This window comes from Zasmidium cellare (genome assembly GCF_010093935.1).
Source record: "Zasmidium cellare ATCC 36951 unplaced genomic scaffold M409scaffold_28, whole genome shotgun sequence".
Lineage (NCBI taxonomy): Eukaryota > Fungi > Ascomycota > Dothideomycetes > Mycosphaerellales > Mycosphaerellaceae > Zasmidium > Zasmidium cellare.
The window spans coordinates 152,919-166,765 of NW_022986972.1; the positions used below are offsets into that span (position 1 = coordinate 152,919).

General features: G+C 54.1%; 5 protein-coding genes across 5 annotated transcripts; 2 read left to right on the forward strand and 3 right to left on the reverse strand.

Annotated features, from left to right (window-relative positions):
* Positions 1-294: 294 nt before the first annotated feature.
* On the forward strand, positions 295-4,217 carry M409DRAFT_68157 (uncharacterized protein; the record flags this gene model as incomplete). The annotated part of the gene is made up of 2 exons (XM_033817706.1): positions 295-3,670; positions 4,153-4,217. The coding sequence occupies 2 exons, from the start codon at positions 295-297 to the stop codon at positions 4,215-4,217; spliced, it is 3,441 nt and encodes a 1,146-aa protein (XP_033664783.1).
* Positions 4,218-4,775: 558 nt separating this feature from the next.
* Positions 4,776-6,727, reverse strand: M409DRAFT_25673 (uncharacterized protein; the record flags this gene model as incomplete). The annotated part of the gene is made up of 3 exons (XM_033807791.1): positions 4,776-6,509; positions 6,572-6,670; positions 6,722-6,727. The coding sequence occupies 3 exons, from the start codon at positions 6,725-6,727 to the stop codon at positions 4,776-4,778; spliced, it is 1,839 nt and encodes a 612-aa protein (XP_033664784.1).
* Positions 6,728-7,072: 345 nt separating this feature from the next.
* On the reverse strand, positions 7,073-7,653 carry M409DRAFT_57007 (uncharacterized protein; the record flags this gene model as incomplete). Its single annotated transcript, XM_033813480.1, has 2 exons — positions 7,073-7,437; positions 7,587-7,653. The coding sequence occupies 2 exons, from the start codon at positions 7,651-7,653 to the stop codon at positions 7,073-7,075; spliced, it is 432 nt and encodes a 143-aa protein (XP_033664785.1).
* Positions 7,654-9,313: 1,660 nt separating this feature from the next.
* On the reverse strand, positions 9,314-10,899 carry M409DRAFT_68159 (uncharacterized protein; the record flags this gene model as incomplete). Its single annotated transcript, XM_033817707.1, has 2 exons — positions 9,314-9,560; positions 9,608-10,899. The coding sequence occupies 2 exons, from the start codon at positions 10,897-10,899 to the stop codon at positions 9,314-9,316; spliced, it is 1,539 nt and encodes a 512-aa protein (XP_033664786.1).
* A 489-nt stretch (positions 10,900-11,388) lies between these two features.
* M409DRAFT_57009 (uncharacterized protein) lies at positions 11,389-13,236 on the forward strand (the record flags this gene model as incomplete). Its single annotated transcript, XM_033813481.1, has 1 exon — positions 11,389-13,236. One exon carries the CDS (start codon positions 11,389-11,391, stop codon positions 13,234-13,236), a length of 1,848 nt encoding a protein of 615 aa, XP_033664787.1.
* Between the last annotated feature and the right edge of the window lie 611 nt (positions 13,237-13,847).

The window sequence follows — 13,847 nt, forward strand, 5'->3', positions numbered from 1 at the left end:
CAAAAGCAGCGGCGGGACCGTTTAGCCGGCCTCCTGTGGAGAAAGAAGCGCAGTAGCGTGAGAGGAAGGAACGCAGAAGGGTCCACTTTCAATCGCGCGACTTTGGGTCCAGTCAGTCAATAGCTTTCACGCCCCAAAACAACGCCTTTGTTGGACAGCAGCAGCACCCGCCGAGGACTACCACGTCGCACAGCAATTACAGCATCGCCATTGACGACAGCTCTTTCGCATTGCAGTCGTTATATCAACAGCATCATCTCCATGCTATAGCCGGCACGCCTAGAGTCGGTCAGCATGCCCGCTGAACATACCGCCGAACCACCTACAGAACCCATCCAAGATGAAGCGAACCCCACCGAGCTGAAGCGCGTGCACACCAAGGAAGAGAAGGAAAAGGTCGATGAGCCCAAAGCAGAACCTGCAGCCGCAGATGAGTTCGGACTACCTCCACGGCCGCCAAGAAGGCGCACGTATACCCTGGAAGAATTGGACAGTCCGGAGGATATCAAGAAGCAGGTGATCGAAGAGACTGGCGGCGAGGTCAAAGAGCCGGTGAAAGAGCCGGAAAAGGAAGTAGAGCATGCGAAGGAGACTGCAGTGAAGGATGTGGATGAGAAACAGGATGAGGCGAAGGACGAAGAGAAAAAGCCACAGACTCCCAGGACTAGCTTAGACAATGCACGTTCGAGCGACAAGAAACGATCATCCACCGATTCGAAGGATCCTACCAGTCCTAAGTCCCCGTCCAGTCCGAGTGCGTCCAGACATAAGCAGCAGCCCTCGGTCACGTCAGTCTCAGAATGGTCCCACCAGCAGATGGCTCCCAAGGAGACTATAGTGGAAGAAGAAAAGAATGAAGAGGACGAATGGCAGGAAATGCCGGCATTCGCGACACACAGGATCTACGATGACTGGGGAAAGGTTCTGGCCAAAGAGTATGATGAAGTGGAAGACGAGACTGTTTCGTATGGCACCCTTGGCGGAGCAGGCAAAGGATACACACGTGTGCAGATGGACGAAGATGCCAAGTCGGCGACCAGCATGGACGACAATACGGCCTACCTCTTCAAGGAGCAGTATGCTAACAACACTGTATATGACGACGATGAGGAAGGACGTAATGCCGTATCGCAAATGCAGGCCACAAAGGAACTGCTCACCGAAGGCCAACGTATAGCATATGTCGGTGTGGTGAGGCTGTCGATTGCGGCAATGGGTAAAGACATGGACCAGCTTGAACGAACGAAAAACTCGAAGAAGGCTGTCAATATCGCCGTCGAAGCACTTCAAAAGTGGGGCCAGAAGATGATGCTGCGTGTGTATGAGCATATGGAGATCGACGCGAGGGAACAGATCATGGTTGAGCAGCTTGCTGAACATGGCGTGTTGCCCTCCGACTTAACTCCTGCGCTGATGGCCAACGCTCGTGTGAAGAATCCCAACGCACAGCCGGATTCTGATTCGCAAGCTTCTTCAGCAAGGCCATCATTAGCCTCGCCACGGCCGTCAAGTGCCGCTGAGAAACGCGTCTCATCCAACCCACCTTCAAAACCCTCGACACCTGCGCCGCCATCCGAGCCAACGACACCCGCCGCGGTCGATGACCCGCCACCAGCTTATGAGCAATATACGGCAGACGAACTCACGATCCAGAACCCAGACGACATTGAGGATCAAAAGAATCTCGACATTGACATTCGGTGGACGGTTTTGTGTGATCTTTTCCTCCTGCTGATAGCAGACAGCACTTACGATGCCAGGTCGCGTACACTGCTTGAGCGTGTGGGATCGGCGTTATCGATCGAATGGCAGGAGATTTGTCGGTTTGAAAAGCGTGTGACGGATGCATTGGAGATGCAAGAGCAGGCCGAGAAGGAGAACTGGAATGAAGATGATCATCTCGAGGCCAGGAGAAAGGCAGCCTTGAAGAAGCGGTACATGGTGATGGGTCTATGTACCGTTGGTGGCGGTCTGGTCATTGGTCTCAGCTCAGGCTTACTGGCCCCTGTCATCGGTGCTGGTTTGGCTGCTGGCTTCACAGCTGTTGGTGTGACTGGTACTAGTACCTTCCTCGCGGGTACAGGTGCGGCAGCACTGATCGGAACGACTGGAACCTTGATCGGAGGTAAGATTGGTCTTACGACATCGAACCGAAGGACAGGCGCCGTCAAGACCTACGAATACAAGCCTCTTTTCAACAACAAGCGAACGAACCTGATTGTGACCGTGGCGGGTTGGATGACTGGCAAAGTGGACGATGTGCGACTCCCTTTCAGTACCATCGACCCTATCATGGGCGACATATATTCAGTGAACTGGGAGCCCGAGATGTTGCAGAGTACCGGTCAGACGATTCAAATTCTAGGAACCGAAGCGTTGACACAGACAATCCAGCAGATTCTGGGAGCCACGGTGCTGTCTACTCTCATGGCAGGTCTATCAACGCCAATAGTGCTCGCCAAGATCTCGTACTTGATCGATAATCCTTGGACCTCATCGCTTGTCCGCGCCGACGCCACAGGACTCATTCTCGCCGACTCCATTATCGATAGGAATCTTGGTGTTCGACCGATTACACTCGTAGGCTTCTCTCTTGGATCTCGCGTCATCTGGTCTTGCCTGAAGGAGCTGGCCAAGCGAGGTGCATTGGGCCTTGTACAGAATGTATACATGTTCGGCTCACCGGTCGTCGCGAACAGAGATGAGTATCTTCGTGCAAGAAGTGTCGTCAGCGGACGCTTCGTGAACGGCTATGCGACCAACGACTGGATCTTGGGATACCTCTTCCGCGCGACGAGTGGTGGCATAATGCGTGTGGCGGGTCTGGCGAGTGTCAATGTTAATGGCATTGAGAACATCGACGTGACAGAGGACGTGCCTGGACACATGGCGTATCGTGGTATGATGCCTACTCTACTCGACAAAGTAGGCTGGGCAGTGGAGAGTTTGGAGTACACTGAAATCGAAGATCCAGACCCAGAGAATCACGAGAAGCGCCAGCGTGAGCTTTTGGACGAGATTGAGGAGGCGCGAAAGCAGCTCGATGAACAGCCTGAAAAGAAGGGGTTCAAGGCTTTCTTCTCGCGTAAGAAAAACGCTCCGCAGAAGAAGTCTTGGGAGACGTACGATGAGCGGTCGCAGAAGATCCTCGAGGGGGATGAGCGGGAGTCAGAAAGAGCTGCGCAAGAGAGTGCCAACGTCCTCTTCGATGTGGACGCCATTCGGAGAGAGGCGCTGGCGCTGGCTATTCAGAGTCCTGGGGATATCGAGGAGATCAAGAAGCATCTCACCGTAAAGGAAATCCAGAGCACACTGCCCGCGCTGAAGGTCTCCCTCCCGAAGGAGGAACATGAGGCCAAAAAGACGAACGGCAGCACAACACCCAACGGCTCCTCGAGACCAGAAGCCCGACACACGCAAAGCCACGACGGCATAGGCTCCAGCCAAACAAACGGCACACCCGCAGCCTCGAGCACAACATCCCTCCCGAACGGCTCTCACATCTCGTCGAAAGAAACCCCCCAAGACCACAGCGAAGCCGACATCAGCATGTCCTTCGAAGACGACGACCCACGACCCAAGACAGCAGCGCCATCATACGAACAAACCTCCTGGCCCGACCAACAACACCCCCAACCCAAACAGCGCTTCGGCTCCAGCAGCGCCGAGCGTCTGCCTACCCTGCGGAGCGTTTCCACCCCCAACCCCCCGGCCAGGAAGGAAAGCGAGGGGAAAGTCGATCCCCTGAGAAATCCTTGGGACGCGGAAGATGTCGATGAGTGGGGTAAGGAGGGGGAGGTGAAGATGGATTTTGAGTGATATTGGCATTGATTCCCCGTGTACGTGTGCGTGCGTGTGCGTGTGTGTTCGAGAAGGCAGGCGTTGAGCATTATATGGGCGTTTTTGGGGGTTGGGGGTGGAGGTCAAGGTTGGGTTGGATTGACGGTTTGGATTGCATTTGGATGGAGAATGGGGATGCTTCGTTTGCATTACGTGCGGAGGGAGGGGTCTTTTTCTCTTGCCTATTCATGTTGTTTCACGATGATACGCCCCCCAACAGCCAGCAGTAGCACTGTTTAGCATTCTTTCATTTTTATTGCTTGGCCCCTCCTCAGGAAATGGGGGAGAGTGAGAGTTATACATACATTACAGTAAGTCAAGAGAGAGAAAGAGCTTGTAATATGAACCATTTTACCAACGAGTGCATGCATGATTAGTCTCGGGACACTGTGATTCAGACTTCAACCAAGCATGCGTGAGTGAAAAGCGGGTTGTGTGATTCTTGAAATTTTTGAACACCCCTTCGATTTTTCTCTCTCTACTCTCTCATCTACCTACTCTCTCCTCTGAACTTCCCTTCCTTCTCTAGCAAATTTTGAAAAGCAATGCCCCTCCCTCCATCGCAGTGTCCTGCACACGAAAAGAACTTCGCAGAAAAAAAAAAGAAGCACAGCTCCTCTGTTGACCAAAAGACAGAGAGAAACCCACCCCCAGCCCAGCGCCAAACAAATCAAGCGCAGAGCAAGCAAAAGCAGGACAAGCCGATTTTCCTGAGCCTGCGAAAAATCCATTTGCGTCCCCAAAAGCAAAACTTCATTGCACTCCATTTCAATCATGACTCCCATCATCGTGTAACAGCAGCGCCCAAAAGGTATCACATCCCGTCACTTCGCATCCATCCGTCCATCTTTCTTTCCTTTCTGGCGCTGTTATCCAACCAAACCCCTTCAGAACGCCTCGCAAACCAAAAATCCAAACCCTCACGGTTTCCTCACTCACGAACTCGCGGCCCTCACAGCCAACGTCAACTTCTCATTCCTCTCAACCGCAATATCCAAATCCTCATCGCCCTCGAGCCGATAATATTCCCCGTCCTTCTCATCCCGATACTCTATATCGAGGATCTCGTCGTTCTGGTCCTGGCCTTTGTACTCGAGTTTCCGCCGCTCGACGATTTTGCGGTAGAGGTCGTCGAAGGAGAATTGGCCGCGGGGCGCCATGCGGATCACGACGCACGTGTCGCGGTCGAACCAGGCTTTGACTTTGACGGGGGCCGTGCTGGGGGGTGCGGAGGAGCTGGCGGTGTGGGAGGGTTGGCGGGGCGCGGGGAGGCCGCTGGCGTTGGGTGGGGATTGGGAGGTGAAGCTGGCGCTGGCTTGGGATTGTTGGGCTCGTTGGTGCCGGTAGGGTCCGTTGGAGGCTTGCGATTGGTTGTATTGGTGGGTTGGTTGTTGGGGAGGACCTCGTTGTTGCTGCGCGAATTGTTGGTATGGGTTGGTTTGATGTGATCCTTGTGAGACCTGGGAGAATCTGGCGTCCATCGGTCTCGCGTGTTCATTCAAGTCCACGGCGCCCGGGTCAACCTCGTAGTCTCCTTCCCTCGGTGCGAAGAAGTTCCTCACGAGTGACGAACTGGTCAGGTATTGCGGTAGTCTCAGCAGATCCCGCAAGTACTCGTCCAAGTTCGCTCTCCTTCCTTCACTGATATTGTCCGTCACGTATTTCACCGGTCCTGGCATATAAGGCAATATCCGCGGCTTGGTTGAGTCCTTGCCAGCTTCGTCGGGGAATGCGTTGATGAGGTTGATCTGCAGCTCGTAGAAGTCCTCGTATATCCTTGACAAGTCCCAATGTGTACCGTTCGATAACCTGCATTCCACAATGAACTGGAATTTGCCGTCCGCAAAGGTGTATCGTGGTACAGATGCTCGCACAGGCGCGAAGAGGTTCTGCTGTTGCTGTGTCGTGTACGAGTTGCTGGGTTGTCTCGAGTGGCCATTCGCCTGTCCGTTCTGCAAGCTCATGCGCTCCATGCCTGGTGTGAGGGATCCCACACCTGATGTTGACACAGTGCCAAGAGGTATGCTGGTATTCTTATACTCGGCCGCCATCTTTTTCCACTCTTCAACGCGCGGTATGCCTGCTTTTTGTACCGCCGCCACAGGATCTTCCACCGCCTGCCCAGTTGTCATGTCTCTTATCTCGATGAAGGATACCGGAATCAACCCAGGGCCTCCCAGCCGTGTTATGGGCTTTGCGACGAACCACTCTGGATTCGACTGCGCGATCACTATTATCGCCTCGCCCTCTTTCGCATCGAGCTCGTCGGGGCGTTCGGCGTGGAAGTCGTACGAGACAATGCCGTATATCCCACCCGCTTTGGTGATAGACTTCATCGATCTGTGTCCCGGTATCATGGGCATCGGCACGCCCGTGCTCATCCTCGGCGCAGATGTTATATTCGGTGGCGTGGAGCCTTCAGCGTAGCCGCTGTCGTGGGTCGTGCTGGTGATTGACTTTGATGAATCGCCGCTGTCTCGCACGGTCTTGCCCACATTCTCAAAGTATTTGACAGGTACCAAGCCGCGCTCGTTGCGCAAGGGGTTGCTCGCTTCGTACCAGTCCGAGTCGCTCTCGCGGCCTATAACGTGGAGGAAATCGCCGGCGTTGAAGGACATGTACATGTCCGAGTCGGCGGGGGCATTGTAGTCGTAGATGGCCTTGATGACCTGAAACATGTGGTCGTTAATACGGGCGAGTCGACCCCTGCAATAAGTCGGGCGGGACGTACCTTCTTTGGGGGTTCTATTGCGATGGCATCCTTTTGGGGTATTGAGACCTGGACGGGTTTGGCCGAGTCGTGCTTGTCGCTCTTTATGGATCGCCGGAACTTGTGCGCCGTCAGTATAGGCATTGCGCGCGGTGTGTAGAGTGTACCCACCTTCATTGTGACTGTCGAGGCAGCGAAGCGCGGCGGAGTCGCAGCAGACCCTCAGCGATGTGGAATGTCGTATGCGCGGGCAAACAAAGAAGTATGGCGAGGGTGGCGTCTGCGTATCCGGGAGGGTGGGCTCTGCACGTGGAGAGGCGCGCAGTGGTGAATGAAAGAGGCGAGGCTGCGGGCGCCTTATCAAAGAGAGGGCGTGGAAGGCGACGGCGGGGGGCTGCGCAAGGTCGGCGCACGTGGCAGCGCGTGTGCAGAGGGAAGCGAAGTGAATGTGTGCGTGGTGAATCGTGACGTCTGTGTGTCGTGTCGGGTCGTGGTATGGGCGTGGCGATGCGTGTGGTGAGGTCAAGGTGCAGTCTGCGCTGCTGGAGCGTCGAGGATGCTGGATGCTTTTGCGTGCGCGAGCCGTCGAGTCGGAAGCAGGCCAAGGATCAACAAGCGGCGGCCGGCTGCCTCACGTCTCCCTCGCACACCAGCGACACTCTGCCCGTCGTCGCCAGCCAGCACTGCCCTGCGACGAGCTGCAATCGTCGTCGACTCGGCCTGCGTGCTGAGAGGTGCTCTGTGCTGATGCAGATGCTGCTGCTGCTGCTGCTGCTGCGCCGACTGCGAGGTACTCCCGATGCCCAACACCGGCCAGGGACTGCTCTTAGCGAGAAACCGCACAATCCACGGCTCGACCAGGGTGCCTCTTCTGAACCGCCAGAAACCTTAACACACGGTATCAAAAGCCAAAAGGAACGACAGCTGTATCGAATCTGCGAGGACTGGTTTGTATGGTAGAAGAACTGGATTACGACGACACTTGGAAAAAAATTCACATCTGTCACACTCGAGCTCCCTCGACCATGCCACCCACCTGCAGAGAAAGCGGATGCTCCACTGCCTCTCCACACCACCACCCACCCATCCATCCACTCATCCATCAAAAGCTGAGAATCTCAAGGAACGGGGCAAGGTACCTGTTTCAACCTCTTGATTCGGCACACCCGCTTCCTTGAACGACAACCGCCACAATGGTTCCCGGCAGCAAGCCAGACAACCTGCGGATGCACGTCGAGCTGCCCGCCGCAATATCGACCCTCCTCGTGGCTCCGTATCGACGGCGCGATTTATATTGCTCTTTGCTGCAGCAATGGGCTGTGATCGTTGGGTTTTCGCTCGCCCGGCACAAGGAATTCCATGACACCGTCCTTGGTGGAGGACGTGTTTCATGCTGAGTGATCTCTCGCCAGCATCTCAATCATCGAGCCCATCGTTCTGGTCTGCTCTTCTAACCACCAGCTCCTGTCATCATGTTCACGGACATTACAAGTCACACCCACACCCACTCGTGAGAAATAAAACCCCACTACTGCACGACAGAGCACACAAAAAAGCACCCTCCAGCCAAACAGCAGAGAGCAAAGGGCTCAAAAAAGTTCCTGTGCCGCATGCCGCGCTGCAGGAACCACTTCCCACTTCCTTCGAGCTGCATGCAGGCCGGGGTCATTTCACACTGTGCTCTGAACAACCACACCACCATCGTCACACGTAACACGAACCACCACATCCACTTCCCTCAGCATCGCCCTGCCACGCGACCGCCATCGTTACGGCGTGAATCGTGTGGTCAATGCCCCTTCTCTAGCCTAGCCAATGTATCACCAACTCCATCAAAACCAATTCCCAACGCGAGTACGATTTGACATACCAACGTATCACAAGATAAATGACTTCTCTTCTTCATTCAATCTCTCAAATTGAGCCGACCTGTCCATCGGACATCGTCTCTTCAACCGCCAATACCCGAAATCACAATCACTCAATCAATCACTCAATCTGTCAAGGCGTGAAGAACCAGCTGTCGTACAGACACGTCAAACAGCTCTATTGTACATACTAGAAGAAGAACGTACCCATCTACATCTCCCGACCGGCAGAGAACTTGAAGTAACTTCCCGCCCATCATCGGCCCGCCAAAGCCACGACTCATGCCTCTGACATCGACTGTTTGAACTCCTAGCCCTAGTCTCCCTCACACCTCAACAGAACACTTCGTGAGGCATGCAGGCATGACACTGTTGAATAATCTTCGTACCTGGTTGAATGAGTGCGAGTCTTCGACAACCACGGGGTTGACATGTTTCACGATACCAGTGGAGGGCATCGTAGTGTGTCTGATGTCAAGGGTTGTGATGGATGAAACATGAAACATGTGTTTGAATTCGCGCTCTAGACTTCAATGGCTTGGTGCACGTGAAGTCGCCGGCGCAAACGGAAAGGCTAAGAACTACTGTTCATTCGCTTGAAAACTCCAACAGCAACGCGAAGTGGTATCTCCCGTGACCCATACCGAGCGCCATGCGCTCTGGTCTGCGAATCCAAATCAACCAACCCAAGTACTGTGCTCTTCACCCTGAAAAGCCACCCCAGAAGAACGCCATGTGCCGTATGCCAAAATCGAAGATCTGCTCAAGCCGTCTCGCCTACCGCTGTGCTGATGCCGCTGTGCTCAAGTCGCTCGGATTGCTGGGTTAGTGAAGGGGGGTGCGACGATGATGAAGAAGGGGGCAGAGACGGAGAGCGACGTAACCGTGGGCGCCATCAGATCTGGCCCTTGATATCCACCTTGCCAAACGCCGCTTGCTTAGCCATCTCGAATATGTTGCCCGCCTTGCCTGTGAGGACTCGAACGTCGCCGCCGTCCTTCTCCTGCACCAATGCGTCGCTGCCGTGGTTGACCACAAAGCTGAGGCACTCTCGCTCGACGTCTTCGTCAAAAAGTTCCGTGTCGCTGCAAGTAAAGGCAAGCTCTTTGGTGAGGAATTTGCTGCTTACGTCGGGTTTGTAGCTGCAGAACAATCAGTCAAGCATGAAGACGGGTAAGGAGTAGCTCACGATTTGCAAATGGCAGCCATGGCACCCAATCGCTCCCGGTCGATGAACATGTCCATCAAGTACGGGACCATGTTACGGTCCTGGTACTGACGGTACAGCTGGAAGAATCTGTGGTAGTTGCCCGAGGCCAGCGCCGCGCGCACTCGAAGGGCGAGGGACACGTAGGTTCCCTTTTTGTCTGCTGTGGTTAGATCGGCCAACATGTTGTTCATGTCGGTCCGATTGCGCGTGTAGATCAAATACAGAATGCGGTACGCCAAAAACTCATCCTCCTTGCCGCCGCTGCTGCCGCCCTCCCCCAGCCTTAACTTGTACAGCGCCCGAAGCTGCGTTTGACACTGATTGTACTCACCCAGGTCCTTCATTTGCAGTGCAATGCGTGCATGCGTCTCGTATACTCGGATCGTGAAAGGTGACTTGATGCGCTGGACCGTGAGGTCCTGGCGCAGGGACTTGAGCTGGTCACAAGTGTATGTGTAATCATGTTCGCTCTTCCACTTGGTCATGATGTAATCGAGCGCCTTCTCCAGTACGGGCAGGGGTCGCACAGTGCTTGGGTTAGGCGGTGCAGTCAATCTGAAGTAGTTCTTCTCGAGCGTTTGGCAGGTACCAACGATGGGTCCGGAGTTGGCATCGACAGCAGGGGAATCATCACGTGAAGAAATGTAAGGGGAAGGCTCGGGAGATTGAGCAAAGCGCTGTCGACGACGCTCGAGTGCATCGGCGCTGGTGTCAAACCAGGTGTTGTTGTCCTTGCGCTTTTTATCCTGGTGCTTACTCTTGCCCGTCATGCGCTCGGCAAGTGTGGCCTTGGCGTTTGTCTTCTTCTTCCATGGCGGAGTTACTGGCTGTCCTTCGGCGTCCGTCATTTCCTGGTCGAGGGACTTTCGTTTCTTCGCATTTGGGCCTGATGCGTGTGCCCCGTTGAACTGGGGTTCCATGGAGGGTTCGAGTAGGTTAGCTATGACTGCATTCTGCGCGGCATACATGGATTGCCTGCGGTCGTCGAGGATGTGCTCATGTGGTAGAGGAAAATTTGCCCAATCTCTGCTGTTCACAACGCCTGCTTCTGTGGCCTTGTTGACTATGATGGAGAGCTTGTTCCGGATGTCCTTGTCCGTGATGCCGGCGAGAGCGGGCGCCTCCTTCTGTCTATTGAACTCAAAGAAGGAACGCTGCACGTAATCAACGACGGTGGATGCAAAGTTGGTGGGCTTATTGGAGTCCGCAGGCGTGTCTTTGGCGAGCGTGCGCCGAGCCGCGACGGCCGTGAAGGCAGGTTGTGCTGTCATGTCGGCAGCGCCTCCAGATTGCGACCGCGGAAGCTGATGGAGCTTCGAGGCGGGGGGTAGACTCGCGAAATAGAGAGTGAGATGACGGACGACAGTGCGTATGTTGTCGGATGGTATTGCTGACGTCGCGGTGGTGTTATGTGACTGGCCTTCTATGTGTGCGAGGTGAAGAAAGGAGGAAGAGGTTGGAGCGGTGGACGATGTGTAGTCGCCCATTTTAGCGGCTTGGCGTGATGAATCATGCGGCACGTGACTTGCCCAACTTCACTCGCCGCCTGCGCCTTGAGATTCACCATCAGAAAGACTCGAGGTCACGATCTCTCTTGGCTGCTAAACGTTGCTTGCACAGAACTCCTTCACGTATTATCTCAATCTCACGCTACAACACTTTAAGATCAGTAGCGGCTAACAGAGTCGCACAAGTCGAATCGACACGACTTCCGCGTCTTCCTCAAGCACCGCAACAACCACCACTCCCCATGTCTGCGAATGTTTCTTCGACACCTGGATCTGACGACTGCGCTTCGGCCATCGCTTTACGACGATGAGACTCTTCTCTTCGTTCAGGACAGTGTGGGCTTGTACGAAGGCAAATACAAGATCCCAAACTATCAAAATGGTCATGCTTATCTGACATCGCATCGTGTATGCTACGTCGACAATGGAGACCCCAGGAAATACTCCGTGGCCATCAATTTGAAGGAGATCGAGCGATCCGAGTTCTATGCTGGCTTTCTCAAATCCTCTCCAAAGATCACCCTTTTCCCAAAGGCAGCCAAGAAGGGGGTTTCGGCCATTAGAAGTCCTGTCCCACGATATGCGTCTCCAAGTGATGCTTTGGTAGGATCAGTTGGATCCTCTTTACCCACATCAACACCATCACCCGCTCCTGCCAGAGATGTAAATGCCACTTGGGTCTGTTCGATATGTGGAATGTCGAATCAAGTCCCGCCCAACTTTGATCCTGCTACAGCGAACGAGCATACGCCGCTATCGCCATGTCAGGCGTGTGGGATCAAACCTCCTCTGGTCACCATGGTGAAAGCCGCGATCAGCGCAATGTCGAATCGTCCAAGCAGGGCTTCTGGACCAACCACCATCGCACATGGGTTCAATACTTCTTCCAATTCGGGATTGCAAAACTTATCTTCACAGCCGGCAATACCGCCTGGTCAATGTCCACGCTGTACATTTCAGAACCACCCCTCACTGAGCACATGTGAAGTGTGTGGCGCATCTCTGCAAACGGCAACCGATCGCAGAGTTCAGACTACGGCAGAAGAAATCCAGCGGACAGACTCGCCCGGTCCTAGTCTGGATGTCGCAAGCATCGTGGGCAATGACTCCATCCAGACCATCAAATTCTCATTTCGTGACGGTGGTGCGCCTACCTTCAACGACCGACTTCAAAACGCACTAGTGCAGAGAAAGTGGTTGCTCCAGAGTGCACCGCCAGTACCCAAACCAGCCTCCACACCGCCTCAGTCAAATGGCTTCTCGAGGCCAAATAATGGCACTACACCGTCAAGCAGCACACCACGGCGAGTTGTTGGAATTGCGGGCCTGGAGCAGAGAGGTGCTCTTCTGCGACAAAACAATCAAGCAGTCATTGGTACCGCCTTCGAAGATCTTGAAGCATTGATGACATCCGCGAAAGAAGTCATTGAGATGGCAGAACAATTTGCTAAGCAGACAAACGGTGCCGCAGACGGTGACTCTGACGCAAGAAGGCTGATCTCAGACTCTGCTTCTGCGTTAGGGTTGGTGACTACGAAGGATATGCTCGGCACTGGATCATCTGCAGAGCAGCTATACGTGACGGAACTTTCTCGAGATCTGGCGGAATTCCTGACTGACGACAGGAAAGGCGTGCTTCGCAAAGAAGGAGGCATCATATCGCTAGTGGATCTTTGGCAAGTGTTCAATCGGACCCGCAACGGCATTGAGTTGGTGTCGCCATTAGACTTCGAAAAAGCTGCCACCATGTGGGATACGTTACACTTACCTGTGCGCCTGCGTCGATTCAAAAGTGGTCTATTGGCTGTGCAAGAGCGAAGCAGGACCGACGAGAAGACGATTGCAAGTTTGTTGAGTTGGTTGCAACAACCTCATCATACTTTTGCGTTGCAGACTGGCGATGATCAGAAGCCTGCTTTTGGTAGAGGCGTCACGGCACAAGAGACTGCAGAACGATTTGGCTGGAGTGTTGGTGTTGCTACGGAAGAGCTTGAAATGGCGGAAGAAGCCGGTGCTCTGTGTCGAGATCAGTGCTTGGACGGTATTCGATTCTGGGAGAATCACTTCTTGCGAATGGTATCAGGACAAGGAGCAGCATAGGAAGCCATCCTTGCTTGCAGACAACGTGATGTCCGAGTTGGATCTCGCATTGTCTTGCAGCTGCCAAGCTACGCCGAGGAACAGCAGTGGCGCTTGCTTGGATCATTGGACAGCTGTTCGACGAGAATGCTCTTGAACCGGAAACGACTTCGAGTGTGACTACAATTTCGAAGACCGATCGCCGCTTCATCTTGATCTAATCAGATCACCCGAGGCAATGATACGAAAAACAGCACACGACTGGTCCAGATGTAGTAGTGCGAAGTGGGGTTAAAGTTCTCTCTAGGCACGCGGATAAGACGGACCGAAGTACGAACAACTTCTGTGGCAGATGGAGCTTGCGCAACTGCTTCCGGGCGTTGGGTATCATAACCTCAAGCGGAGTTTGCGACGGATTCGCCAGAGTCCGTCTTGAATCAACGAATATCGGCCACAGGTCGCTGCTGATCGCTCGGACATGATCGACTGAGCTGTGCCTACAGCAACTCTCGTCGGCCTTGCGAGGTGGCGAATACTCATGGAAACTTGGCTCATAATTCGTCTTCGCTCGCAATCGGCAGAAGCTTTCAACAATGAGAGCTTGTTGGCTTGCTGGAGCGGCTTTTCTCGTC